A 27211-nucleotide genomic window follows, 5' to 3' on the forward strand; every position below is an offset into this window, starting at 1 on the left:
CCTTAAAGGCTCTGCTTCAAATTGTACCTCTTCTCAGAACACATTCTCAGTTATCGCATGTGGAAGTTATCTTTCCTTCCAAAGCATTCTATTGGAACCATTCTAATGACCTGTACACTATACTGCACTTTACCTGGCTATTTTAGGTAAATATTTTCTCTCTTCTAGGCAGCATCTAGTTAATTTTTCCAGTTACTGTAGTATTTAATTCAGTGTATGGTGTTATCAAAAGTAGACATTTGGGTTGCGTAAGTGGCTAAGCATCTGCCTTCGGCTCAGGTCGTGATCCCGGGATCCTGGAATTGAGTCCCACATAAGGCTTCCTGCTCAGCAGGGGGCCAACTTCACCCTCAGCCTGGCCTGCCACTCCTCTTGCTTATGCTCTTTCTCTCTCTGGCAAATAAATAAATAAAATCTTTTTTTTTAAAGTAGACATTTTATAGATTAATATGATTGACTTGGGTAGAAAAGACAGCAGTCAAGGAAATACTAGCTGTGAGGACAGGAGGAAGATGCCATGTGTCCTTGCTAATAAGGAAATCAGTGGAGAGGTATTGCTGCCAATCCTAATTTTATTACCCCCATTTCTAGTTCTGCCTTTGTAAATCACAGTTTCTCCATGGCATCTAAGAGTGGCAAAATTCAATGTATAAGGCCAGTAAACAGTGTTTCAGACAACACAATCCTACTAGTATACTAAGTTTTCCGTTGGTTCGTAGGTTTGACCTGTTTTGTGAGCTATAGGCTTAACTTAGATGAGCGGCAAAGACAGTATTTGCTCTAGTTCTTCGTGTTATTTCTGTAAGAAAAATACAAAGTATAAATATCATATATTTAAGTATATAAGTATATTATATATTGTATAAAAATACTTAATATTTATACTATATGTTTAATATATTAACATATATTAATGTTAATTACTAATATATTTAACACATAAATATATTAAAATACATAATATAAATATAAAATCACAATCTAGGCTAACTGCAGATTGTTTCAAAATTAAATTATCTGATTAAGTAGCAAACTCTTTTTTCACTTAGAAGTTTTAACTTAGTAAATCTGCATGGCTTAGTTTCATGAAATTAGTTCATGGTCCTTTTAAGCATAGCAAAAGACACTAGAGGAAGATGGTGTTGAATTCAGCAGCCTGGAAAACCAGCCTGTAATGAAAACTTACAGAGGAAAAATTAGCATTTGTGTAATGTACCCAAGTCAATCTTATTAATCTACAAAACTTAACAAATGTGATAAGTTTTCTTAAACTTATCTGTAAAGAATAGCAATTATTGCAAATAAATGCCTAATATTTATATTGTATTTAAAACGAAAAAGAAACAGGTATTGTTTACGTGAAAGATCTTTATTTTCTTTTGAGAAATATTAAAACAAATAAATTATTGTGCAGTCACTAACACAATGAGCGCATGTTAGCGTTAACTTTATAAATAAAAGGCACTTCTGGCATAATCACGGTAAAGTAATAGAGACAATTTGATAGTTATTCATCTTACCACCTTATAAAATTGCTCATTTCACATTGTTCTTTCAGTTTGCTTCAAAGAATTGTTGCATTTTAAAAAAGTCAGTCCCATCATGAAATGTACTTCTGTTAATTGACGTATTTTCATTTTTTTTTACTGTTAATAACATCGCCAGTGAATCACATCTAAGAGACATTTTTAAATATTACCCTTTATTCGTGCACTTCACAGTGTCATAAGAAAGTATTTTAAGTACCCAAACGTAAATGAAGTGGAACTCAGATATAAACCTTTTTTACAGTGGAATAAAAGTTGGGTAAACCAGCGCTTTTGTTTTTATTGTTTATTCTTTTTCAGTGCTTTTATTGTGCTATTATTTCTAATTATACAATGCTGTGAACTGTATGATTTTTAAAGGAAGGTACAAAATTTTTTTATAATTTTTTATTTTTTATAGTTTTTATAGAAAACAAGCATGATGTATTTTTTTAAGAAAACAAGCATGATGTAATTTTTTCATAAAAATTATAATGTAAAGTTAGCTTCCCAATGCCAAATCAAAATTAAATATGTTCTCTAAAGAACATTCACAAGTGCTCTCAATTTTTTCATAGACGGAGAATCACAAGTATCAGCTCACCTGATTAGAATAATTTTCTTATAAAGAAAAATGCTCTTCATATATCCTTTCACAAAGATGCTATTATTGTATGATTAATGTTGAAACCCAACTAAGCTAAACAATATTTAACAAATTTTGCACCTTGTGTTTTTTTATTTTAAGTCTTAAAATTAAAAAATTATGAAACACTATAAAAAGTCATAAACTGAAAGCCATATTGACATTGTATCTTTCTTAATAAGCAAAATATTCTTTGACATAAACTATAATAGAAACATCACATTTTAACTACTGTTTTTTTAAAGTACACATTAATTATAGAATTTGGCTAGAATATTCTGATATGTAGTAAACGTAGAATTATTTCATACATAATCTGAAAAGTTCCAGGTGTAGCTGACAGTGATTTTTTAAATGTAAACATTTCCTTTCCTTTGTGTAGTTGTGTTATTGTTCAATTAAAAATAGAGTCATGTCTGTATGACAATTAAATATTATTCCATTTCTAATTCTCTATGTAGTCATGATAAGAATAACCAAAAACTGATGTCACAATTACTTTCTTGATTTATTTGAAAATGCAGGAAAAGTATTTAAAAACTATCAGCTATGCCTGAAATATTTCCTAAATTATTTTTGATTATCAATTGTAGCAACATGAGTAATTTCATGAAGACCTCTAGATGCTACATATAATACTTTATGGTGCACAAACTCTTCAATCAAAAGTTTCTGTTGTGCACGTGTGCTGAAATAGAACTTCCCTGAGATGAACTATCTTGCTGGCCCATAGAAAAAACTCTGTAAAACTGTATTCAGATTTTAATCTGAATTATAATCTAATCTGACATTCACCCAAGATGGGTATTAATAGATTTTTATCATCAGTTGATTTGTACTAATACTTCTTTTCTGTGGACTATTTATACATTTATTACTCAACCAATGTAGTCAGATAACTTGTGAAACTTCAGAAACAGCTACTTTAGGAGATAAATTCAAGTATAAAAATCAGGAATCCCTTCTATGCTTTTAAGGTATACAAACATTTAACTACTTGAAAGATGAAGAAAGTGCATTTAAAAAGTCAAGAAGTTTCCCAAATATCCATGTTGCTCATGTCAGAAGAGTTTTACAATTTAAAAGGTCAATCAGACAAGTGCTAATTAGCTTAAAGGATTTTTTTCTTTCATGCATATAACCAGGTAGGATCTCACTCATGTATTTATAATTAGGAAGTCATTCACATTAAATAACTTCTTCTCACTGATTGATCTGTGAAATGCTGCTGAGATAATTTTCAGACTTCATTATAAAATTTGTCCACTCCTGACAAATGTCCTCCATGGAGAATTCTGCACCACCATATTCCAGAGGAAGAATGTCTGGGAAATGCTGAAGTAAGCTTTGTTTGTAATTGTTCCCGTGCATGTGAATCTGAAATAGCCAAAATGTTTTAGAAGATATGCCCTCAGTCTCTCACTAGATTACATATATTTCAAATGTAAAATCAACACCATAAAATAAGGTATTCTAATGACTTTCAAGATAGGAGAGCATGTATAAATACTATGCCCTTTATTTCTCTGCTTATGTAAGAATTATACCTAAATTTCTATTGTGCTGCTTAGGAGTCTGACCATCTTTTTTTTTTTAATATGTATTTGTATTTGCATATATAAGATTTATAAAAAAGATATTCTGTCCTCTTTCAAAAATAGATTTTTAAAACTCCAAATAAAATCATTTTATACATTCTATTTCCTAATGTATAGGTGATTCTTAGCAAAATATCTGTTCTAGAGATGATAAAACTACACTACCTGGTATTAGTTCACATGAATTAGAAGCATTTATCAGTGCACAAGCTACGTATATGGGCAGTATTTTACGTGGTACAGTTGATGGATACTCTTGGCTAGTACAGAATTAAGAGACAATTGTTGATGGTTGAGTACCTTAAGTTTTCAAATAGTTAAACTATAAAAAGTGATCATATGATACTATGAAATTAATATAAAGACTTAGATCCGTCAATTAAAAGCACATCTTGCTAAAAATAAATAAATTCCTTTTTCCACCTGATAGGGTAAACTGTTCACCTATACAGTCAATGATCATTTAAAAGCAGCTACTATATGCTAGGATATGAGAACCGAAAAACGAATGAAACAAGTTTCTTATACTCGGGAACCTCACAGTTCCAATTCTTGATTTCTTCTGAAATGTTTAAAATATCATCAGCTAATGAAAATTCTATGATTTCCTCAGAAGGGGGAAAGTAAAACATTCACATGATAGTGCCAAAAAGTTGAAAGGGAGGAGAATGGCTTGATTGGGTCCCCATCTCTCTTACTTTGGCAAGTCTGTTTCATGTCAATTACCTTTCCCTGAAATACTCCACCTACCGTCTCAATTTTTAAATTTCTCTTTCTTTTTTGCTCATATTCTCCTACTCATTAGGTTCAGTTTTTTTGGTTTTGTTTTTGTTTGTCCAGAATACAACCCAAAATAGAAATACTTATTTTTAGATCTTTCAGAGTTAAACAAAATGTGTCAGCTATTATCAATCTACACTGAGGGAAGACAAAAATGAGCCCCCCAAAATTGACTTTTCTAAAAATACTAACATGAAAAGTGGCCTTCTTCACAGGTGTGGTTCTTCTTGAATACGGATAGAAATTCCTACTGGGTAACTCTACAAATTATCTTTTATAGATTAACGTAGAAAAGTGGTTGCCATTCTTGGGAATTTAAATTTTATTTTTAATACTTGAAAAATCCTCAGAGATATTAGATATTCACCTGAAATAAGGCTCCACAAGCTTTGCTTTAATTAATGTGACATTAAGTCACATACCTTGGGTACTGTGGTTTTCAGTTATGCATGTCTAATTTAAATACATTTTTATTTGCACAGATAATACATTTATATAGCTAGAAATCAAAACAAGATAAAAGATAAACAATGAAATGCCTTGGTCCCTACTCAAAACTCATCCACACCTCTACTCTATTACATAAGTTAGGTTGCTTTCTTGTATATCTGTTCAATGCAAATATAACTAGAGATTCTAACTTCTCCCCTTTTTATACATAAGGTAGCATACCATAAAGACTGTTCTTCCTTTTTTTATTTCACTTTACAAGCCATCATGAAAATCTTACTGTATTCCATTGTGTTGATGTATCTGTTTATTTAACAAGTTCCCTAATGACGAACACTTGGTGGTTTCTAGTCTTTTGCTGCAATGAATCCTCTTGTATCTGTAATTTTTGTTTATGTGCTTGTATAGCCCTGAGATAAAATCCCAGAAGTGCAAAGGCTGTAATTTTGATAACTATTAGCACACTGCCCTTTATAGGGAATAGACCATTTTGCACTTTCACCTCAATGAATGAGAGGTTGTTTCCCTCCACAGCTTAACTTAATTTTTCAAAATTAAAAAGGAATTTTAATTTATAAAAATGGTTTGTTAGATAAATACTTAAAACACTGGGGAGGGGAGGTAATAATTCAATTATTAAATAAGAAGGATTGGAGCATTTGGTACAGAAGAATAATGACTTGAATATGTTTTACTTACCCGTTCCTTAATTTTTTCGGTCAGGAATGGTTTAATCATGGAAAAGACAGCATGGAAAATTATTGGCTCATTTATCAAATGGATACCACGGACTTTTAATGGAAAGGAATCCTTTAGAAAATAAAGAAAAAAATTGCTAATAAGAAAGCATAAATCAATATATATACCTTTTGACCAGTCCCTTCTCTAAACACTTGCTACACTTAGTGCAGACCTAAAGTGGGATTTTATTTTCAGAATTATTTATTCCATCAACACAATAGCCTGCTTTGCAGTTCACAGTAATTAGATTAAGGAAAGATCTCTAAAAAAAGGTTTCACCTTATAGCTTAGGCAAAGTATTTTAAGAAACACTTGCATCTTTGTAAGTAAAACACAGAAAATATATTCTCCAATCACACATAAATGTTCTTTCAAAGAACCAATGAGTCATTTGGACATTTATATTTAACAAATTTCCCTAATTTTAATTTTGAGTAAAAAATTAAAATTTTATGGAAGCTGAAGGAATAGTAAACACACAATTTTAAACTTTCGGCACAGGTATAGATAGGTCTGTCACATCAAAGTAATATTGATTTATTTAGAAGCTTTAAAAAGTTAAGAGTTAAAAAAAAAAAAAGCACATCATCAAAAGTTTTCTTATCCAAAATGTGTTAACATACAGATTTCTCCTGCCAAATTTCTTTCATGCAAAATTCTTTTTTTTTCCCCTATGCATAGTTTTTACAGATGTGTTATTAATTTGGAGATTATCCTTCCAGGTTCTTTCTATGGATAATTTTATTTTAAACATAATTGCCAATATGCTTTCTAAATAATTTTCACCCTGTTTTGTTTCAGTAACATAATACAATTTTTGTACATATCATGAGTTTTATTTATTTATTTGACAGAGAGATAGAGAGCACAAGTAAGCACAACTGCAGGCAGAGGGAGAGAGAGAAGCAGGCTCTCTGCTGAGCAGGGAGCCCGATGCGGGGCTCAATCTCAGGACCCTGGAATCCTGACCCGAGCTGAGGGCAGCTGTTTAACCAACTGAGCCACCCAGTCGCCTCCATATCATGAGTTTTACTATTGTGATAATCTATCAAATTGATATACCATAATTTTCCTATTTCTGGATAAATAAGCTATTTCTAATTTTCATCTATAAAAATTGATGCTATAAGTAACCGTATTTATCCGAGGCAATTGTGGTTATAAACACAACTCTTACACTCAGATGACCTGACCTGAATTCTTGATTCACTACAAAATGCGTGTGCTTGGGCATTGCTATGTCATCCCTATGACATAGTTAATCTGTAAAATGGGAAAAATAATAGCCATAGGTTTGTTTGTAATGTACTTGAGATACTTAGTGAAGTATCTGGCACATAGTCAGCTACTATTGTCATTATATATGAAGTCTTTACTGTATTTCAGCTTATTCGCTGGTTAGGTCCCTGAAGTAGATCTGGATCACTACTGGATCAAAGATGATGGCCATCTTAAAAAAAAACCTTTGAATTTCTGAAAGAACTGTATGAATTTATACCTACCAAGAATGTAACATTTTATTGTACCATAGCTATAAATATTGTTTTGAGTCAATTTTTTAATTTAGGAAGAAAATTTAAGTAATAGAAAAAGAAAGATACCATGTTATTATTTAAATGCATAAATTATTTGGCTAGTAATTTTGAACATATTTTCAGTTTCTTGCAACATTCTTTCTTTTATGAATTAATAATATTTTAGTTTCTCAACAATTATGATCTCTCTGATATGAGGCGGGGGGGGTTGTGGGGGATAGGGAGGGAAAAAATGAAACAAGATGGGATCAGGGAGGGAGACAAACCACGAGAGATTCTTAATCTCACAAAACAGAGGGTTACTGGGGTGGGGGGGACAGGATGGTTGGATTATGGACATTGGGGAGGGTATGTGCTATGGTGAGTGCGGTGAATTGTGTAAGACTGATGATTCCCAGACCTGGGAATACCTGAAGCAAATAACACATATGTTAATTAAAAAAAAAAAAAAACTTTACTTTCTCTTAGCATTACTCAATTCTGTGTATCATTTTAAAATTATTTAATTTTCTAATTAATGTACTATTCTCTTGCCTTGTTGAATATATAACTAAATTTAAATCTACTATTTGGAATTAGTATCCCAAAGAGTTAAAATATACACTTACTGTAAGAACAGCAGCAATCTTCTTGGCTACGGATGGGGTAATTTGAAAAGCATGAGAAAACTGCCAGCCTTCTAGATCAAAGATAGCCTTGATACCATTCCGCTGAGTTTCTACCTCCTGTACAATAAGCTCGGATGTGATTAGACTTACACGAAAAACATCATAAGCTGTGAAAACTTTTGGGTCCCATTGTGCTAAAAAAAAATTTAAAAATAACATGTCTCAGTATAGTATAAAGATTCAGGAAGATTTACAATGGGAAACTACCTCTTTTGAGACTTAAAAGATCAGTAGAAATAAAAACATGTACAAAGATCATGGATTCAATAATGGATTAAATTGGTGGTCCAAAAACATATTCCTGCTTTTCCCTCCATCCTCAGATCCCTAGCAAAGAACAGATTTGTAAGAGCATCAGGGAGAAGAGATTGAATGCAAACTGGATTTGATTGCCAGATGAAGCTACAGCCCATAACATTCAGGAGAGGGATATGGCTAAAGATGAAAATGTCCCCAAGTATGCTCCCAGCTCAGAGGTGTTAGAAATGGGAAAAGCAAGGGCTTTTGGATGATAAAGGATTATAAAGAGTAACTAGGGCCCTATAGTAACCAAAGAGGTTGCTAAGGGAAATGCATGAAGAACAAATTGGCAGGCTCATGTGTCAGACACCCCTCCGTGGCAATAGCACATAGCTGCCATGTCTGTACAGGCCAGAAAAAGTAAGTGTGGGCTTTGGAAAAGAGCCAGGGAAGCACTCCGGTAGTTGCCCATACCCAGGAGAAACAACAAAAGATTAGTGACATTCTTGTCATCTCCCCTCCCCTCACCATCCCTGGACAGGCCAGGGCAAGCAGAAATGACAGGAATGGACAGGCAAACAGGTGATCTTAAAAGAAGATACACATGCACTAAGTATTATAACATTTTAAAAATTACAAAGAAGTGGGGAACTGCACTCAACACACAAAGGCGCTAAAACCTAAGAGAACAGTTAATACAGCAAGAGACATTAAAAAGAAGCAAAATAGTTTCAGTGAGGGGAAAAAAAAGGTAATGTAGGCTATTATTATAAGAACTGGTTATTATTTAAAAGAATCAGTTGAGATTTTGGAAAAAAAAAAAAGATGATAATTCAAGCAAATCTCAGTCAATGGGACAAACCCAGAAAAGACATAACCAATGGTTGTGTAATGGTTTGGAATACCAAGCTGAGGAATTCTCTGAAAAGAGCCAGGAGTTGGTAAGTATGCATCAAAAGACTCATGCAGCTAGAGACATGTAGAAACCAGAGTTTCAACATCCAAATAATTAGAGTTCTGAAAGGTAATAATGCAGAGAATAGGGAAGAGGGGAAAGAGGAATAACAGTAGAGAAAAATGTTCCAGAGCTGAAAAAAATGCAAGTCTTCATGCTGGAGGTTCCAAGGAGTGCCTAAGGAGACAATGTGAAAGGAAAAAAAAAAAAAAAAGATTCATGATTAAGTAATGGTAAAGTTTCAAAATACCAAAGTTTCTGGCTTGGACAACTGGGTAGAATGGAGGTAACACTAACTGAGATAGGAAACAGTGGAAGAGAAATGTTTTGGGAGGAAAAGATCGTAAGTAGTTTTGGACATGTATAAATGGTGACTGAGAGACATCCAGTTGGACACAGTTGGAATAGGGTGCTGCTCGCATGGATCCCTGGGGGCAGGAGATGGTGGGGTGAAGACAGAAATCTGAGAGTTGTTTGTGCTTGTATGACAGCCTGCGACTGGGATTATTTTAGGTCTAAAAAGTAGCATGAGAGAGAAAGCTGAGACCAGTGCGGCAAAGAATTTCAGAATTGCAATAGTGGTAGATGTGGTAGATGCAATAGTGGTGATGCCGACAAAGGAGACTCTGACCCTTAATAGATTTAAATGTTGTTGGGGAGTGTCTACTGGTAAGGAAAAAATTGAAGATAGAAAAGAATCAGAAGTATTCCCAGAATCAGAAGTATTCCCAGAAAGGCACAATAGGTTTGCCCTTTGCTTTTTAAGAGCGTCAGCTGCCTGTAAAAATTTGAGTAATCAATTCATGTATAACACAGCTCAAATATACTATACTACTTCAAACCTTGGCAGAAAGCTACAATGGTGAAAAATATGAACAGAACAATTGAAAACCTGCAGTCAAGAAAATAGTTACTGGCCTAAATTCCTAAGCTCACCAACATAGCTGTCTAGACGTGTGCTGTCTGATGGGGAAGCCATTAGCCATGTGTGGCTATTAAAACTTAAACTAATTAACATTAAATAAAATTAAAAATTCAATTTCTTAGTTGCAAAAGCCACATTTCAAGTGCTCAACAGCCACGCATAACTAATGGCTATTGGAGAACAGTTTCATCATCATGGAAAATTCTATTGGATAGCACAGGTCCAGACTCAAAGCTCCTTTAAGGCAAAAGAAAAACATGCCTTAACTTCTTAATTCCTTTTCCAGCATCTATTTAATATTTATTGAGTGCTTATCATACATCAGGTAATGCTCTTATTTCATTTGTATCCCACGATGTAATGCTCACAGTAACCCTATAAGATAGGTTTTTACTATGCCTGTTTGATAGAGGAGAAACTGGGGTTACAGTTACATAGCTGCCCATGTAGCTAGAACAGAGCAGAGCTGCAGTTCCAACCCGAGTGTAGAACTTGTATTCCTAAGAACTAAGCCAGAGTCAAAGCTTAAGACTCACTGTTAAATTTTATTTTTGCTGCTGCAGTATAATAGTCTCAAAAGGCATAAAATTATATCCTCTGGCTTGTAGGCAAATAATAGCAAAAACTGAGTTTCAACTTGTGTTGTCCTGATGAACCAGAGAAAAAGGCTCTGTGCATTTTCTCTTTGCTTTCACTGAAGAGATGGTACCTAGGGAAAGGTGGTTATGCTAACATTCCACCAGGAACCTCTACCACAGATTTCCTTCTTTTAGTTTTGCCTTTAATTCAATCACATTTAGAAAATTAATGAATCTTTATCCTACCCTTTCCTTTTACTCTTAAACATCTTCTGAGTTTTCCCTTTTCATCCTAGAAAATATCTTATTCTACATAACACACAGGAAATTTGCTGCATGCGCTTCTGTTCTGACCATCACTAACCTATGTGTTTTCTTTTTTCTTTTATTTAAGATTTTATTTATTTGACAGAGAGAGAGAAAGCACAAGCAGGGGGAGTGGCAGGCAGAGGGAGAGGGAGAAGCAGACTCCGCCAATCAAGAAGCCTAATGTGGAGCTCGATCTCTGGACCCTGGGATCATGACCAGAGCCGAAGGCAGAAGCATAACCGACTGAGCCACCCAGGCACCCCAACCTACATGTTTTCTTGATTTTAAAATCTCTTTTAGTTAAAGGGTATACTTAAATGTTAATGTACCACAAGAAACTTTCTCTCTAAGCAACAGAAGACAATTGATGCAGTGTTAAGATATGTATGTATTTATTTATTTACTTATTCATAAAGCTTTTATTTTTAAATACTCTCTATACCCAATGTGGGGCTCAAACTCACAACCCTGAGATCAAGAATCACACATTCCTCTGTCTGAGCTGGCCAGGTGCCCCCAATGTTAAGGAATTTATGATCAAAGGAGCATGTTTGCTCTTTCACTGTCCAGGTATCACTTTTACTTCTTAACTTGCCCCAAGTAATCTATGAACAAGCTTGAAAAAACTCCAGCCAGCCAGTACAGAGCCAGGACACTTGCAGAAAGAGTCCCCTGATGGTTTTAGTTTTATGTTCCTGGAAACTTCCAGTAGCCCAGATAAAATATAAGATGCCCTGTTACAGCTGAATTTCAGATAAACAACAAATAATTTTTTAGTATGCATGGGGCATACTTACACTGAAAAATTATACCCTGTTTATCTGAAATTCAAATTCAAGCTGGACATACCATATTGTCATACAATCTATGTTTACTCACTACATAAAACATACATAGTATCTTTCCTCTGGCCACTCTTCCTCTAAAGAACTTGGGGAACCTAGTTCATCATCCTGGAAGACTGATAGGGCAACGAAAGGATAAGGCAGACATTGTGTTGTCTGTTTTATGGACAATGACTTCATGACTGACCTAATTGTACTTGACACATAAGCTGAAGCAAACAACAGGAATCATTCTACTTGGTCTTCTGGTGCCCTAAAGAAATAAATGCAGAGCCTCCTTGCAAGGTCATAAAGAGTTGAGTTAGAGGCATGTATCTTATCTATAATCCAGGTAGGAAAAGCAAATCTATAAATATTCTAAAGCTCCCTGGAATATTTACAGATGTAAATGTAAATTTACATCTTTGTAAATTTACAAAGATAGTTATCTTTGTCCTTTCTGCTAGGCCACAAGAAGATGCTGGGAGCAGCGTGAGTTCTTCTTCATTACACGCCATTTTTAATCACACTCAGGCTAAGGGAAGGGGCAGTCACCAACCTATAGGAAACACTAGCAAGGCCTAATGGTGAAAAGAGGAAGCTGTGACAAGAGGGGTATGTGGAATACAGTGTCTTTGGCACTACCCAGGGATGCTGCTTTCCCACTGGACCTTCCCCCATTCCAGAGAATGAGCCCCTGGCTCCTCAGTCCTGGGTATTATCCAACTAGCCCTCACTCACTCCAGAAATATTTACTAGATACCTACACCATGTGCCAGGTCCTGGTTTCAGTGTTAGGATACAGTGAACAGAACAGACAAAATCCATGCTCTCGTGGAGCTTGTGTTATTATGGGTCAGAATTCATACTGGTTTCCTACTAAGCATTTTCTAAACACTTCACCTTGATCTTTTTCACACACACACACCCCCGCCTATATTTCTCTACTCTGTTTTCTTTCTCTCTTATTTTATACAGTTGACTGTGTGGAAGAATGGAAGCAAGATTTTCATTGGTTTCTAATTTTCTCACAATTGCCATTTTATTTTTTTGAGGGACATTATAATCTAAATTAAATATAAGTTAAAACCTGAAAAGCCAAATTCTTAAATATGGACACCTAGACCTTTCAATATGGCATCCAAAAAAAGAAAGGAAAAGGTAAGCAGCGCTGTATATGACTTACCAATTCTGTAAATAAGAACTTTGCTGCCAGTGGGGTCTCTGGCTCGCAGGACTCCAAGATAACCAGCCTTCAGAAGACCAAGAATACTTCGAGGGCACAGATCTGCACTTATTTCTGGACATTCTGCTCTCCACTTATTATAGTTTTTCAGTAACTGGAAAATAAAATAAAAATTGTCTACATAGGACATACATGGTAAGCACTTATAAAAATGGAAGCAAATCTCTGGCATTACAAAGGGCCTTACCATCTGTTATGTCAGGATTTTAATCTGGGGTATTTTTTTTTCTTTCCTTTTTTTTTTAGTTGTAAAAACTTAAGCTCCCTTCAGCAAGGATCTCAGGTGCTAAGCCTTCATCACAAATTCAAAGCTAAGTAATTTTGATTTGTCCCCTATGGTTGGTAGTCTCCAAAGATAGCTACCAATAATACCTCCCCCTCCTGATAGACACATGCCATTCGTCCCGTTACAGATGGGATTCAGTTGATTCCTCCCCTCAGAATCTGGCCGGCCTTACATTTTGCTTCAGCAGAAGTGACACTTTGGTAGTGTAGGAAGGCTGGGACTTTCTGCCTTTGCTTTTGGGGACCCAGAAACCACTAAGAATAAGATTACTAATTAATCTGTGTGGAAAGAGGGACTGGACAACCAGAGCCCATCTTAGTCTGCTCTCCGCCAAGTTCCAATCTGATGCAATGTGGATCACAGATGAGCCATCCCCACTCAGCCCTGACCAAATGAGAGAATCACAGACAAATAAATAGTTGTGGTTTAAGCCACTAAATTTGGGGGTGATTTGTTACTCGCTAATAGAAAACTGAAACATCCACCTTTAGTCTGTTCTGAAATAAGGAAAAATAGAAATCAAACAAATTAGCTCTACAAATATTTTTGGAGCATCTACAATGTTCTATACACTGGGTAGGCACTTGGGTTACAGCCATGAGCAGAATAAAATGCCTGTTCTCATTGGGGCTGACCCGCTGGTGACAACTGGGTCACCCAGGCCATGTTATGTAATGAAAAGTTAAATCACCAGGCTGCTTTGTCAGAAAAGCCTGGACTCTACCACGTATCACCTGTGTGATGTTGGGTAGATATTTAACTCCTTTGTGTCTTATTTCCCCCCATCTGCCTTGTGGGGTTAAGCATAAAGCATCCCTGGGCATAATGAGTGGTTACCACTGCTATTGCTGTAATAGGAAGGTTATTTGGGTTTATTGCTCATCTGTGTATCTTAGCGCAGGTTTATGTTGAGGAGAACTAGAATTTTTTTTTTTTGTTTCATTTTCTTTCCTACAAAAAAGAGCTAAATCAAAGATGCAAAAGAACATCTCTGTACCATTGCTATACTTTCTACTAATAGGAAAACAACAGAAACCAAGTTTGTTAGTTGTGGTATGCATTCCGAGTGGAACAGTATGCCCGGATAGTAGGTCTTGGTAAAGTATGGTCTGAAGGAATCTTGTTGTCTTTTCATTCTGAAAGAACCACCAATAATGGTTACTCTGCATTTACAAGTAATACAGATATTGCCAGAGAATACTATAATCAAATTATGCATTTAAAGTCTATTATGGTTTAATTTTCCTCTTCAAAATATTTAGCATTCTCAATTTTTGTAACATGACAATATGTTTGAGGGTTTTTTTGTTTTGTTTTAAAGATTTATTTAATTATTTTGAGAGAGAGAGCACAAGCAAGAGGGAGGGGCAGAGGGAGAAGGAAAGAGAATCTCCAGCAAACTCCACACTAAGGGCAGAGCCTGAGGGAGTCCTCCATCTCACAATCCTGAGATAAAGACCTGAGCCGAAACCAGTGTCAGACACTTAACTGACAATGCCTTCCAGGTGCCCCAACAATATGTCTATTTTGAGTTCAAAGAGGTCTACTAGTGGGGCGCCTGGGTGGCTCAGTGGGTTGAGCCTCTGCCTTCGGCTCAGGTCATGATCCCAGGGTCCTGGGATCGAGCCCCGTATCCGGCTCTCTGCTCAGTGGGGAGCCTGCTTCCTCTTCTCTCTCTCTCTCTGTCTACTTGTAATCTCTGCCTGTCAAATAAGTAAATAAAATCTTTAAAAAAAAAAAAAGAGGTCTACTAGCAATGGGGAATGGAAGTTTAGATGAAAGGAAGGGACGAATTTCATATTTGAGACTCACTGAAATAAACACGACAGGTGTAATACCACAAAGTCGTAATGACCCGGAGGAGAAACTACAAATGCAAATTTTAAAAGGCAAGCAGAGGGTGAAATTCCAAACGTGGGACACCGGTAATGGCCTGAAGAAAGAGAAAAGCTGACTGGACTGGAGGAGCAGCGACACCATGGTGCACAGAAGGGACGAAAAAGTTATTTGTGCCGCCTGCCCCTCTCCTCCCTCTCTCCCCAGTGTTGTCTTTCTAACTTTCTCTATCTCTGTTTTCTCCCTCTCATTTCTTCATTTAATAAACTTCTCTGAACTCTTTTTAAAAAGAGAATGTTGCCATGGGTTAAATAAAACTGCAAGGTAGGAAAGAAAAAAGTCCCCATATTAGCCAACAAAGAAATAATTGGTGACCTAAATAGCAATTTCCAAAAGGAGAAAGAACAAAAGGCACATTGTAGATTCTGATATATTCATTCTATGAGTTTCTCCTCCTCCTCCTGTCTTAGAGGGCATCAGAATAAGTGTTAAACGAATGTTACAGTGCTCATTACTTTGATAGTTCCCTCAGATATGAAAAGTCTTTTTAATTCTGATCCAAGCAAAACGCTAGAAGCAGCATATTAGCTCTTATATAAAAGTGACGATTTTAATTTCCCATGGAATCATACAAGTCGGAGCTTCATTAAAAGGGATCTTTTAGGTGACAAGCGGGGTCCTAAACTTGTTCATCTCTGCAGAATGCTGGGCACCCAGAAGATAGGTACAAGTATTGAATGAAAGAATAAACTAACGCATGAGTAAACCAGTCAAATTCACATACTTGAAAAACTGACTTTTCCTTAAAGATGCACAAATCACTCTCCTGCCTTTGACATTTAACTTTCGCAAATTGAAATACCTAAACCTGGATCTTTGATCATTATTTTTCTGTGGGCAAATAAACTCAAAATTCGGCTGACATAAGTTATATAAATGACATAAATTGCTACCGAGCAATTCTCAAACAGATCATCAAAAGTCCACAACTACAAAAAAATTGGCAGCAAGTGAACATTCTTTACTGGAAGGCACCTGTTTTTGCCATAATTAGGAATAAATAAATGTAAAAAGTTAGGATTTGTTTTAACTATACTTTGTAATAGAGTCAGTCTCTTCTCACATTTTTCATGTACTTTTAAACAAAATAACAACTATAGCTGTACTGCCTTTACAGGGTTTAGTGGTGTCATTTTAGTTCCTTCTCACAACCAGTCTGAGAGGTAACGATTGTTACTCCATTTTATGGATGAGACTACTAAAGCTCAGAGAAGTTACACACGTGTTTAAGGGCAGTAACTCTCAGGAGCAGAGTCACTGGGACTGACAGGTGATATGATCAGTTTTACACTGAAACTGACACAGTCACTGAAACTGACAAGTGATATGATAAATTTTACAAAAGAAGCTACAGGAAGAGTCAGATTTTTTAAAGCTTCCAAGACTTCAGGGAAACCGTAAAAATACTTAAAGGATTAAAAAAAAAAAAAAAAAACCTCGCCACATGGAGCAAAAACATAGGGAACTGAACTAGACACTTATAAAAGACAGATATTCACAGGAATCTGTAGGACACACTGAGGTTAACATTGGCAGTTTTATGTTCATTGTTTTGAATGGAAGGAGCAAGTACAGTATACTTGTGAGCACAGGCTTTGTAGAGTTCAACCTAAGTTCAAATCCCACCTTTACCACTTATTACCTAATTTTGGACTAGAAACCACATCTCAGTTTCTTCTAAAATGAGACAATAATTAGCTAATCCACGCAAACACTATTTACACAATACTTGGTGCTCTATAAACTTTTAGAATCATAAAAACGTCATTAATTCACTATAACTTCAAATACAAAAACTAGAATGAGAAATTGCATTGTAACTGAGGGGCTTATCAAGCTTTCTTCACATACTAAAACTATAGGGCTTTTCTATTATAAATAAGGGAGTTTGAATTGAATTATCTGCCTTTATGGAGGAAATTTAAAAAAAATAGTTTCACCCTCTAAGCCTTTCCTTTTCCTTTCCACTTGGCAGGAAAGTAAGGCAAAGAGTTCACAGACAGAAACTTGATCCCTATCCAGGGGATTTAGACCGTCTTGCTAGCCAATTCCTCAAGGACATGGTGAAATGAAAACAATTCAGGAAAACGAAGAATACAGAAAACAATATATATATAACAGCTTCTGGAGGTAAATTTTATTCCTTCTTGTGTTTAGACATTTCTTTTGAAAAGCAGCTAAAATGAAAGCAGCAAATCACACACTTTTTTATTATTAGTGATCTCTACGCATTAATATGTTTCATTTAAACTGCACTCCTCATAGGACCTAAGATTGTCTTTATATTCAGTAGTTGCTGGGTAAATATTAGTTTATTACCCATGATGCTGGGATACCTGAATAACCATTTGACAAAACAAAAATAAAGCCAGATTCCTATTTCATTCCTAACATCAAAATAAATCTCAGTAGGTTAGCAACTCCAACATTCAAAAGAGAAGTCATAAATTACTAGAGAAAATTTTGGAGGAGAAAAGCTTTTAAAACAATCAGAAACCGTCAAAGAACAATCTAATCGATATATGTGATTACATAAAAATGTTTAAATTCTGCACAGAAAAAAAAAAGTACAAACAATGTCAAAAGATATCAAAGTAGGGCAAAGGCTTATTTAATACATAAAGATACTTTAAGAATAAAAAACGTGTATGTATATTTTTGTGAACAAAATGGAAGAAAATTAACAAATGGTAAAAACAGCTAACTGGAAAATAATTTAAAATATGTTTTTAAAAAATATGGAAGATGATTAACCTCACTTATAATTAAACAATTAAACAAATGCATATTGTAATGAGAATCAATTTCTTGCCAAGCGGGTTGACACAGATCATAAGGTCTGATAGTACAGTGTAGGTGATAATATGGAGGAAAAGGCACCATTTTGTAATACAAAAGTGATAAAATTAGTGCAAACACTTTGAAGGAGAGTTATATTCATCACCCCTGAAAATGCATACCTCACTTCATCCAGGAACTTCACAAGTTGAACTTAGAAGGATATAATCCTATTTTGCACAAAGACAAATGTATACACACTACAATATCTAACAATATCTAGTCAGTAATAGAAGAAGCCCCACTTGTCTTGTTTACTGTATCTTGTGTACTGCCAGGCAAATTTTAAGAGTTCAAAAAATAATCATTGAATGAAGGAATGAACAGCATATATGGGCATTGCCATTGGTGAGGATAACTCTTCTATCTAATAATGGGGGACTGGTTAATACATTTTGATATAATAAATCCACACACTGGACTAGTACACCCCCCCCCAAAAGGAATAAGATGTATGCCCACATACCGAACTAAGCTCATCTCTTTGATAAATTAGGTAAAAACAAAAAACAGATAAACAAGGCCAAATGTAAAACACATACATATGCTTGTGTGAACACAGACTAATCTAGAAAGATCAACAGGTACAGTAATTGCTTCTGGGTAGATGACCAGCACAATGAAGGTTTGGGGTGGGGGACTTCTCTCCTTTATTAAGCTCTTTTAGAAATTTACTTTGCACCCTTTACTGTTTATGATTTTTTTAATCACTCACGCTCTTCATTTTTTCAATTAAAAATCAGTTAACAGGGCGCCTGGGTGGCTCAGTGGGTTAAGCCGCTGCCTTCGGCTCAGGTCATGAACTCAGGGTCCTGGGATCGAGGCCCGCATCGGGCTCTCTGCTCAGCAAGGAGCCTGCTTCCCTCTCTCTCTCTCTGCCTGTCTCTCCATCTACTTGTGATTTCTCTCTGTCAAATAAATAAATAAAATCTTAAAAAAAAAAATCAGTTAACAGCATCAACAAACTAAAAATAGGTCATGTTGCTCTTCTGCACTATTCTACTTCCCGTGCCTCCCACCTCCTAATATGACACTGCGTAAGCCAGTTGGCAGAAGGGCTAGATCAGGTTCAATGGCTGAGTGATATATATATATATATATATATATATATATATATATATAATCGTCAAGCTCTGTGCTGGGTATGCCTTGTTCTGTTAAATTGGTGAATGTTCAAGCCTCGAAATCAGTGGGGTAGGTAGGCTTTTTCACCATTACTTAACAGAACAGGATGCTCAGCCCAAAGCGACACAACTCAAGGTTACATCCCTCTTTTTTGATTCCTGTCTTCCCACCTTCTTCAACCATCTGTACCATACCTGGAAACACAAAAGAACCACCTCATCTCCCACATTTGCACTCAAAATATTCTGGACCGCTTTACCGTCCCGGCACTTACGTATTATTCTTAACAATGGCACTATTTCGCTAGAATTTGGCTTCAGGACGTCAGTTTTTCTGGCAACTCCGTTTTCTCCACCACACGTGGAGTGATCTGCTACGACGTGATAAATCTGGGTTTCCTACTTCGCAGCTGTCACTTTGTTTCATATCACTGGCTTTGCGCCAGGGACGGGAAAAGGGATCCCCCGCCCCCCACCCCCAACTGGATAGGTTCGGGAGATCCATCTAGAGCACAGTTCCAGTGTTTGGGGTCAACTGGGCCATCAGCCCAGAGCGCTCCAACTTTTTCCAGGTTTCGCGTTTGCATGGCTCAGAGAAAGTGGAAGGACGGGCGCGGGATTTCTCCGAACACCTGCAGCCACCGCCCGGCGCCCGGTGCGTTAGGCGCAAGTACCCTCCCCAGGGGCGGCTGGCAACTCGGCATTTCACAGAGGTCTGGTCATGCCTCTGGTCCCCAGCCCTGCCGGCGCGCGGGGAAAATGCCGCGGGGAAGCGCGCTCACCCGCCAGGCCAGGTCGAGGTCGAAGTCCCGGGCGCGCAGGAACCGCAGCAGGAAGGAGTCGGTGAGTGGCAGAGGCGTCGGCGGAGCGCCCGCCGCCCGGGCCCGGCGCCGCAGCTCGGCCAGGCTGGGCTGCAGCAGCGGGGAGTGGTCGGGCAGTGCGCTGAGCTGCAGCCCCGTCGCCGTTCCCGGCCGCATCTCTGCCATGCCGGTCCCGCGCTGTTGGCCGCCCTCATCGGGGCGCGGGGGAAAAGCGGGGACTCCGCGCCACCCTCCGGCCCCTCCTCCGCTGGAAGCTGCCCAGCGCACACCCCCGCTCCCGCCCCGCCCGGCCGCGACCCGCCTCTCCCACCCGCGAGTGGGTGGGCGGGCGCCTGGGGCCACGTGGGATCGCCGCGGTGCTACTCCTTCTGGAAACCCTGGGTGGTTAAGCCGAGCTTTTCTTTCTCCGGTTGAGGGAAGTCCTGGTGTTCACTGCCAAGGGGAAGATGTCAGAAAGTTTCTTTGCCTACACTGATAGAGATTAGCTGGGGCATTTCTCTGTCTCTCTCTCTCTCTCTCTCTCTCTCTCTCACACACACACACACACACACACACACATTCTCTGTCTCTCTCTTTCTCTGTCTCTCTGCTAGAAAATTTTTTTTCCGTTTTACACACACACACACACACACACACTCACACACTCTCCCTCTCTCTCTGTCTCTGTCTCCCTCTGCTAGAAAAATTGTTTCTGTATTTTTCTCCCCAGCCTGCCTTTCCTCTCTCTCTTCCTCCCTTCCTCCCTGCCTCCATTCCTCCCTTCCTTCCTTCCTTCCTTCCTTCCTTCCTTCCTTCCTTCCGTTTTTCATCTTGAAGCTGCCAGGAGTCTTAAGACAACCTTTCAATGGCACTGTGGCCCACTCATTACTGAGCACTCCTTACTCTTATTAATGCTCCAAGCTGACTTCTCACCCCAAACTGTTGCCACAGCGGCTTCTAAAATACACATTCCATAAAGCCACCTTAAAAAAGTCAATAGTCTCGGCCCCTTCCTCCGAATTCAGACAGTCTTCTCAGTTCTTGACATTTTATTCTGTTAGTGACATATACAAATGAATGTTTAGCGAGTGCCCCCCCCAAAAAAAGAAAAGAAAAGAAAAGAAAGGTTCTAAACACCATGTACTACCTCCATTACCATGTACCACTGGGTCTAGTCTTTTGATTGACAATCTAAAGATGTATGGTCTCATCTAAGTCATTCCAGGTAATGAGGAATCAGGGAAATGATGTGGAAACCAGAAGGGATGTCAAATTGGGCTTTTCTCTACCCACTGCAGCTATCCTAGAATTGATCTGGGTCCCCCGGGGAATCCATGGGACTAATTCTTACTAATTCTTAAATAGATAGCCATGTACCAGGTAAATGCTAGAATTGCGCAAACAAATAAAACCAAATCTTTGCCTTTAAGAGAGAGTGGCAGAGAGACTGGCCCCTTCCCTGCTTAAAAGAATCGTTACTGAGTTGCAACTCAAAGTTCCAGACTTTGTTCAAAGTGCAGAGGGTACACCTATAAACAAAACAGGTAGAAACACCTGTCTCCAGGGACTGCTCATTCTTGTGGAGGGAGACAGACAATAAACAAGACAAAAAATTGACGAAATATGACATGAGAGATGGCGATCCGTGCCATGGGGAAACAAAAAGTGATGAAAGGGGATAGCACTAGCAGGGACGCAGTGATGTTTGAATGAACACCCAGAAGAGGAGAGGAAGGGGTCCATCATGCGAGGCTTTATGTAGAGCTCTGAAATAGCAATACAAGGGAAACCAGTCTTCTCTAGTAGTTTAAAGTGTTTAAAAGTGAATTAAGAGCATATATACAGCATGTTCTTTTCCAAAATTTTTTCAACACATTTTTCTACTTGTTTTTAGAAACCAACATCTGCTTTTTTGAAAATGGGCAGAAAGTTCAGCTAGAGATCATGGAGACTAACTTCTTTCACAGTGAGAGAGGAAGGCCAATTGAAACTCTATCAGGTAGGACAGAATTTACATGTTCTTAGACAAGAGTTACCTGTCACTGGTATCACTTTTGTACAATGTACAAAGTTGGGACACAGCTCAGATAAAATCAGAATCCAGTAATCCAGAGGGTGTCATCTGGAGTCTACACGGTACATAATTTTTCACTGGAGCACAGATTTTTCCTACGTTGTTTGAGAAACCTTATTTTAAATTTTTCACTGTAGTATTTATCATGGGAAATTTCACAGATTGAGACGATAATGGTGAGTATTAATGCACTACCTAATTCAGGAATCGGTGCCATTTTGCCAGTCTTGCTTTTTCTGCCTCTGTCACTTTTTTAATGAGCTGAAATATTTTTTTAAAGATTTTATTTATTTATTTGAAAGAGAGCATGAGCAGGGGGAGAGGCAGAGGGAGAGGGAGAAGCAGACTCTCTGCTGAACATGGGCTCCATCCCAGGACTCTGGGATCATGACCAGAGCCAAAGGCCAACACTTAACTGACTGAGCCACCCAGAAGCCCCTAAACTGAAATCTTTTAAAGAATACTTACAGATCATTTTTTGCTGGTAAATACATACTTTAATGCGCATGTTTTCTTTCTTCCTTTTTTCTTTTTACATTACTACAATACCTTTTTCACACTAGAGTTCCACAATATCATCTAATACCCAGTGTTGAATATTTTCCATTTCCATCTCAGATGTGCAGTCTCCCTTTCTCTCTCCCATTTGTGTGGCATGAGGCTGACTAATTGATTTCCCCAATATGCTCCTTGCCCTCTGGCTCCCAGTTCTGTTTGGCAGGAGGCACTGACCAGAGATAGGGAGAGTTTGAGGTCAAGGTCTTATTCCCTCAGCTCCCTTCCCATGGGTTGCAACAAATCAGCTGCACCCCTTTATTGAAGGCCACCATGCCTTTGAGGCAGCCCTTTCTAACCCCTGCAGCTACTCCCTTTGAGTTTCCAAAACTACCCACTCCTTGTCCATTCAGGTCCATATTTGTTTGCTATGGCTGCTGAAACAAAATCCTACAACCAGTTGGATGAAATGATAGAAACTGATTCTCCCAGTTCTGGAGGTAGATGTCCCAAATCCCAGTGTAGTCAGGATTGGTTGCTTATTGGGAGGCTCTGAGGGAGAATCTGTTTCATGCTTCTTTCTAGCGTCAGGTCCTTGCAACAGTCTTTGGTATTCCTGCTTTGTAGCTGCATTGCTCCTGTGTCTGCCTCCAGGATTCCGTGGCCATCTCCCTGACCTCTCTGGGTTTGTGTCTCGAAGCTTTCTTCTCAGGACGCCAGCCACACTGGGTTAGACTGGACTCTAAGCGAGTATGATCTCATCTTAACTTGACTGTATCTACAAAGACTCTATTTTCAAATCAGTTCACATTCTGAGATTCCAGGAGGACGTGAATTTTGGGCAGAAACCAACCTGGTACCAAATCTAAGGGTGGTAGTGATTTGTGTTCCCCATCATCCCACTGTTATAAACAGCCCCCTTTATTAAGTTTTCCTAAATTGTCGAACAGGAGTATGCCACCTGTTTCTGGTCGGAACCCTATCTACCTAACCAGTCTAGCACATTAAGATGATCAAGATCTCTGAACTGCATTATATAAGAAAAGAGGGGAGTTTGCACAACAGTGAAGATTGCAATCCTTTGCAAAGGCAAACTGGGTCTGATTATCCTCACTGATAAAAATTGGAGAGCCTGTTTTTAATGTCAATAGCACAATGTTTTTTTTGTTCCAGTTAAGATAGCAGGTTGAGAACCTTAGCTAAAATTGGCATCACCACCTGACTGAGTTTGCAATAACCCATAGTCATCTTCTAATACTCATTTGGCTTTTGCTAACTAAAGGAGTAAGTTAAATAGCCCCAGCCTCTGCAGGTGCCTAGAGATGTGGGACTGCTTTTGCTTGACTGTTTAGAGGACACCAGAACAATGGCAGTGCTGGGGCGGGGGAAGCAAGGTGGTCAGTTTCAAGGGCCTCTATTTGCTTTTTCTACTATAATAGCACTTACTCCACGGGTTGTAAACAATATGGGGATTCTGCCAGGCACTAAATATGTTTAACTGCATTATATATTCTGCGAAGGAAGGAAATGACCAGAGGCTCAGTCTTCTATTTTATCAGATCCACTGTTAAATGGACCTGGGTGAAGACTTCACCTGTCTCCCGATCTCCATAAGCCCCATTCTGACTGGAGACCATGAAGGTGGTATTTGGGAGCTCTGGGCATTACCTTCATAATGTCTGGTAACCCTCAAATACAGTAAGTATTTCTTTTTCCCCTTGCTCTATTGCTCAGATAAATGGCTACAGGTACTTCTGGACTGGACTTGGAGGAAAGATTCATACACCTTCTGCAGAATAGGAAATATCGTAAAGGACCTAGCTTCTTCCTCAATCAAGGATCCCCACATCTGTGAAGCAAGCACTTATATAGATGTGTAAACTGGCACTCATTTCTTCTTTTCTGAATCAGGCGTAGCATTCTTGAGCTGTGCATTAAGAATCATGTGGATTAGTAAAGTAAAAATTGTTCCCCTTGATAGGAATATTATCCTCACTTATTGCTGTCAATCATTTATTTGAAAGTGACATGTGTTAAAGCCTATAGAAAACTTTGTTGATTTAAACAAGGACTTTTATACTCCTACTATGTGCCAGGCAATATTCTAAGCTCTTTACAAATATTAACTCATTTGGGAAAGAGTATGCAATAGGAAAAAGTCTTTTCAACCAACGGTGTTCAGAAAACTGGACAGCTCCATGCAGAAGTAATGTTTAGAATTGTTGAATCACTGTATTATGCACCTGAAACTAATATAACATTGTATGGTAATTGTACTGGAATCAAAATGGAAAAAAAAAAAACCCAAATGTTAACTCAACTTATTTTCGCCACAATCCTACAAGGTAGAGTCTATTATTCCCATGTTACTTTTAAGGAAACTCAGTAACAGAGAAGTTAAGTAACTTGCCTAACATCACACAGCTGGTAATTAATCCAGTTAAGATTGTTTATAATTAAGACTTAATCATTATGCTATGTTTCATCCAATGTGCAATTATTTTTCCTAGGAATTTAAATTGTGGAAAGCAGATTATAGAACATATAATTATAGAATTATAGAATTGATTGGGTCAATGAAGTCTCATTATGAGTAAAGATAAAACCATTGAGTAAATATTAAGTGTTACTAATAACCTATCTTTTCCCCAGATACTGTGCTAGATATTTTACACATGTTATTTCTAATTTCACAACAGTGCCGCAATGTGGGTAATATTATCCTGATTTAGAAAGGAGAAAACTGGGCCTCAAGAGGTTATTGTTATAAAACCTGAGGCCATTTGGCTCTTAAATGCTGAGCAAGATGACTAAAGCCATTTCTTGACATGACAAACTGCCTACCTGAGCCATTGACATATTAGGATCTGCAATCACTTGATCATTCCTAATGGAACATTGGTCATTGGCTTAATTAAATTGAAAATCCAACAGCCACGGATGAATTCTAGATTAGCTCTACTTACTCAAGTGCATATCTTTTGCTCATTTGGAATCGGAGAACGAAATCACACAATGATTCTCATATTTAATGATAACAGAGGAAACGGTGTTTCCTGTGGTAAAGCTGAGAAGTCCGAGCATTGGGGGTACATAAGGGTTTGATTCTTCTTCTCACCAGATATGCACTACTAAGGAAGGGCTGAGCTGTAAATCTTAGCCTTCCTCCTCACTGAATGGGGATGGTTTTTACCACGTGGATTCAAAACAAATGAGATAACATATGTGAAAGTGTAGTATACGTAAATAAAAACTTAAAATAAGAAATAAGAGCCCTTCTGTTTATTGCCTGTTTATTATATTTATTATTGATTAATTGATTAATTTATATTTTATTTGTTAATTTATGTTACAATAATAAACAAATTTATTATTTTATTATTTATTATTATTATGTTTATTGACATATAGATTCAAAATATATATTTTACTAACTCTACCCCTCACCCTAAGAGAACCTAAGTGACCCTAGTCCAAACCCTAACCCTGACCCTCATCCTCACATGCCAAAATGCTTACACACATTCTTTGTTTCATGGCTCTGGCATTGAGCTCTAATTTAGGTGACTACTCATCCACATCAGCTAATTTTGCATCTGCTACTTTGGTTTCTACACCGCCAGCTGAATGATCTCTGGATCACATGAGTGATCTGCTCAGTGTCTGTGCTTACTACTGTCCTTTCTGACCTTAAACAGTGACACCTTATTCTATCCCAAATCCCTGAACCTTGGCTCGTTGCTGAGGTATGCATTTTCAATGCATTTTACACCTCTGAAACTGGGATGTATCTAAAAGGTTTCCTACAATTGCTATTGGTCTGGCCTCAGTTGGGATACAGTAGATGTTGCTTGCCTACATCAGAAGGGCCAGGATGAAGATGGGCAGACGGAATGTGAGTGACCCGGAAGCAAATCCAAAGATGAAAAGAGTGATACAAACTTTTTTGTGGTAAAATATTTATAAGGAAATATTTATCAATTTAATCATTCATTAAGTTTACAATGAAGGGGCATTAAGTACATTCACAAATTATTCACCACTATCCATACCTAAACCTTTGTTCATTATCCTCGACCAAATCTCTGTACCCATTAACCAATAACTTCCTTCCCTTCCACCCCTGGCAACACCTAGTCTACTTTCTGTGTCTATCAACTTGCCTCTTCTAGTATTTCATATAAGTGGAATCATATAACATCTGTCCTTCTGTCTGATTAATTTGACTTAATATGATGTTTTCTTTTTTAAAAAAGATTTTATTTATTTATTGAGAGAGAGAGAGAGAACATGTACATGAGAAAGAGAGCAGAGTAGGGGAGCAGAGGGAGAGGGAGAAGCAGGATCCCCACTGAGCAAAGAGCCCAATGTGGGGCTCCATTCCAGGACCCTGGGATCATAACCTGAGCCATACACACACGCTTAGCCAACTGAGCTACCCAGACTTTCCAGCATAAAGTTTTCAAGATCCACTCACGTTGTAGCATATATCAAAATTGCATTATTTTTTATGGATGAATAATATTCCATTGTTTGTATGTTCCATTTTCTTTATCCATTCTTCTGTCCATGGGCACTGGTGTTGCATCTATTTTATGGCTATTGTTGCTGTGAGCACATGTGTACAACAGAAACTCCACAGAAGCTGCAGTTGGTATTATCTTGGGGCTCTAGGCT

At 37.7% G+C, this 27211-nt stretch overlaps 1 protein-coding gene across 1 annotated transcript; it reads right to left on the bottom strand.

Annotated features, from left to right (window-relative positions):
- Positions 1-1353: 1353 nt before the first annotated feature.
- On the bottom strand, positions 1354-20361 carry TTPA (alpha tocopherol transfer protein). The gene is made up of 5 exons (XM_032316612.1): positions 19948-20361; positions 12962-13115; positions 7885-8078; positions 5700-5810; positions 1354-3549 (listed from the first exon to the last, which is right to left on the bottom strand). Exons 1-5 carry the CDS (start codon positions 20149-20151, stop codon positions 3376-3378), a joined length of 837 nt encoding a protein of 278 aa, XP_032172503.1. The 5' UTR covers positions 20152-20361; the 3' UTR covers positions 1354-3375.
- Positions 20362-27211: the final 6850 nt, after the last annotated feature.

Source organism: Mustela erminea, chromosome 16 (assembly GCF_009829155.1).
Source record: "Mustela erminea isolate mMusErm1 chromosome 16, mMusErm1.Pri, whole genome shotgun sequence".
NCBI lineage: Eukaryota > Metazoa > Chordata > Mammalia > Carnivora > Mustelidae > Mustela > Mustela erminea.

Bases quoted from the DNA above. Each gene is read 5' to 3' on its own strand.
- TTPA (XM_032316612.1), bottom strand. From the start codon at position 20,151: ATGGCAGAGATGCGGCCGGGAACGGCGACGGGGCTGCAGCTCAGCGCA. The intron at 5,811-7,884 runs GTAAGTGTATAT...TATTTTCTAAAG, and splicing joins AGATTGCTGCTGTTCTTACA to GATTCCTTTCCATTAAAAGT. The intron at 3,550-5,699 runs GTAAGTAAAACA...TGGCTATTTCAG, and splicing joins CCGAAAAAATTAAGGAACGG to ATTCACATGCACGGGAACAA.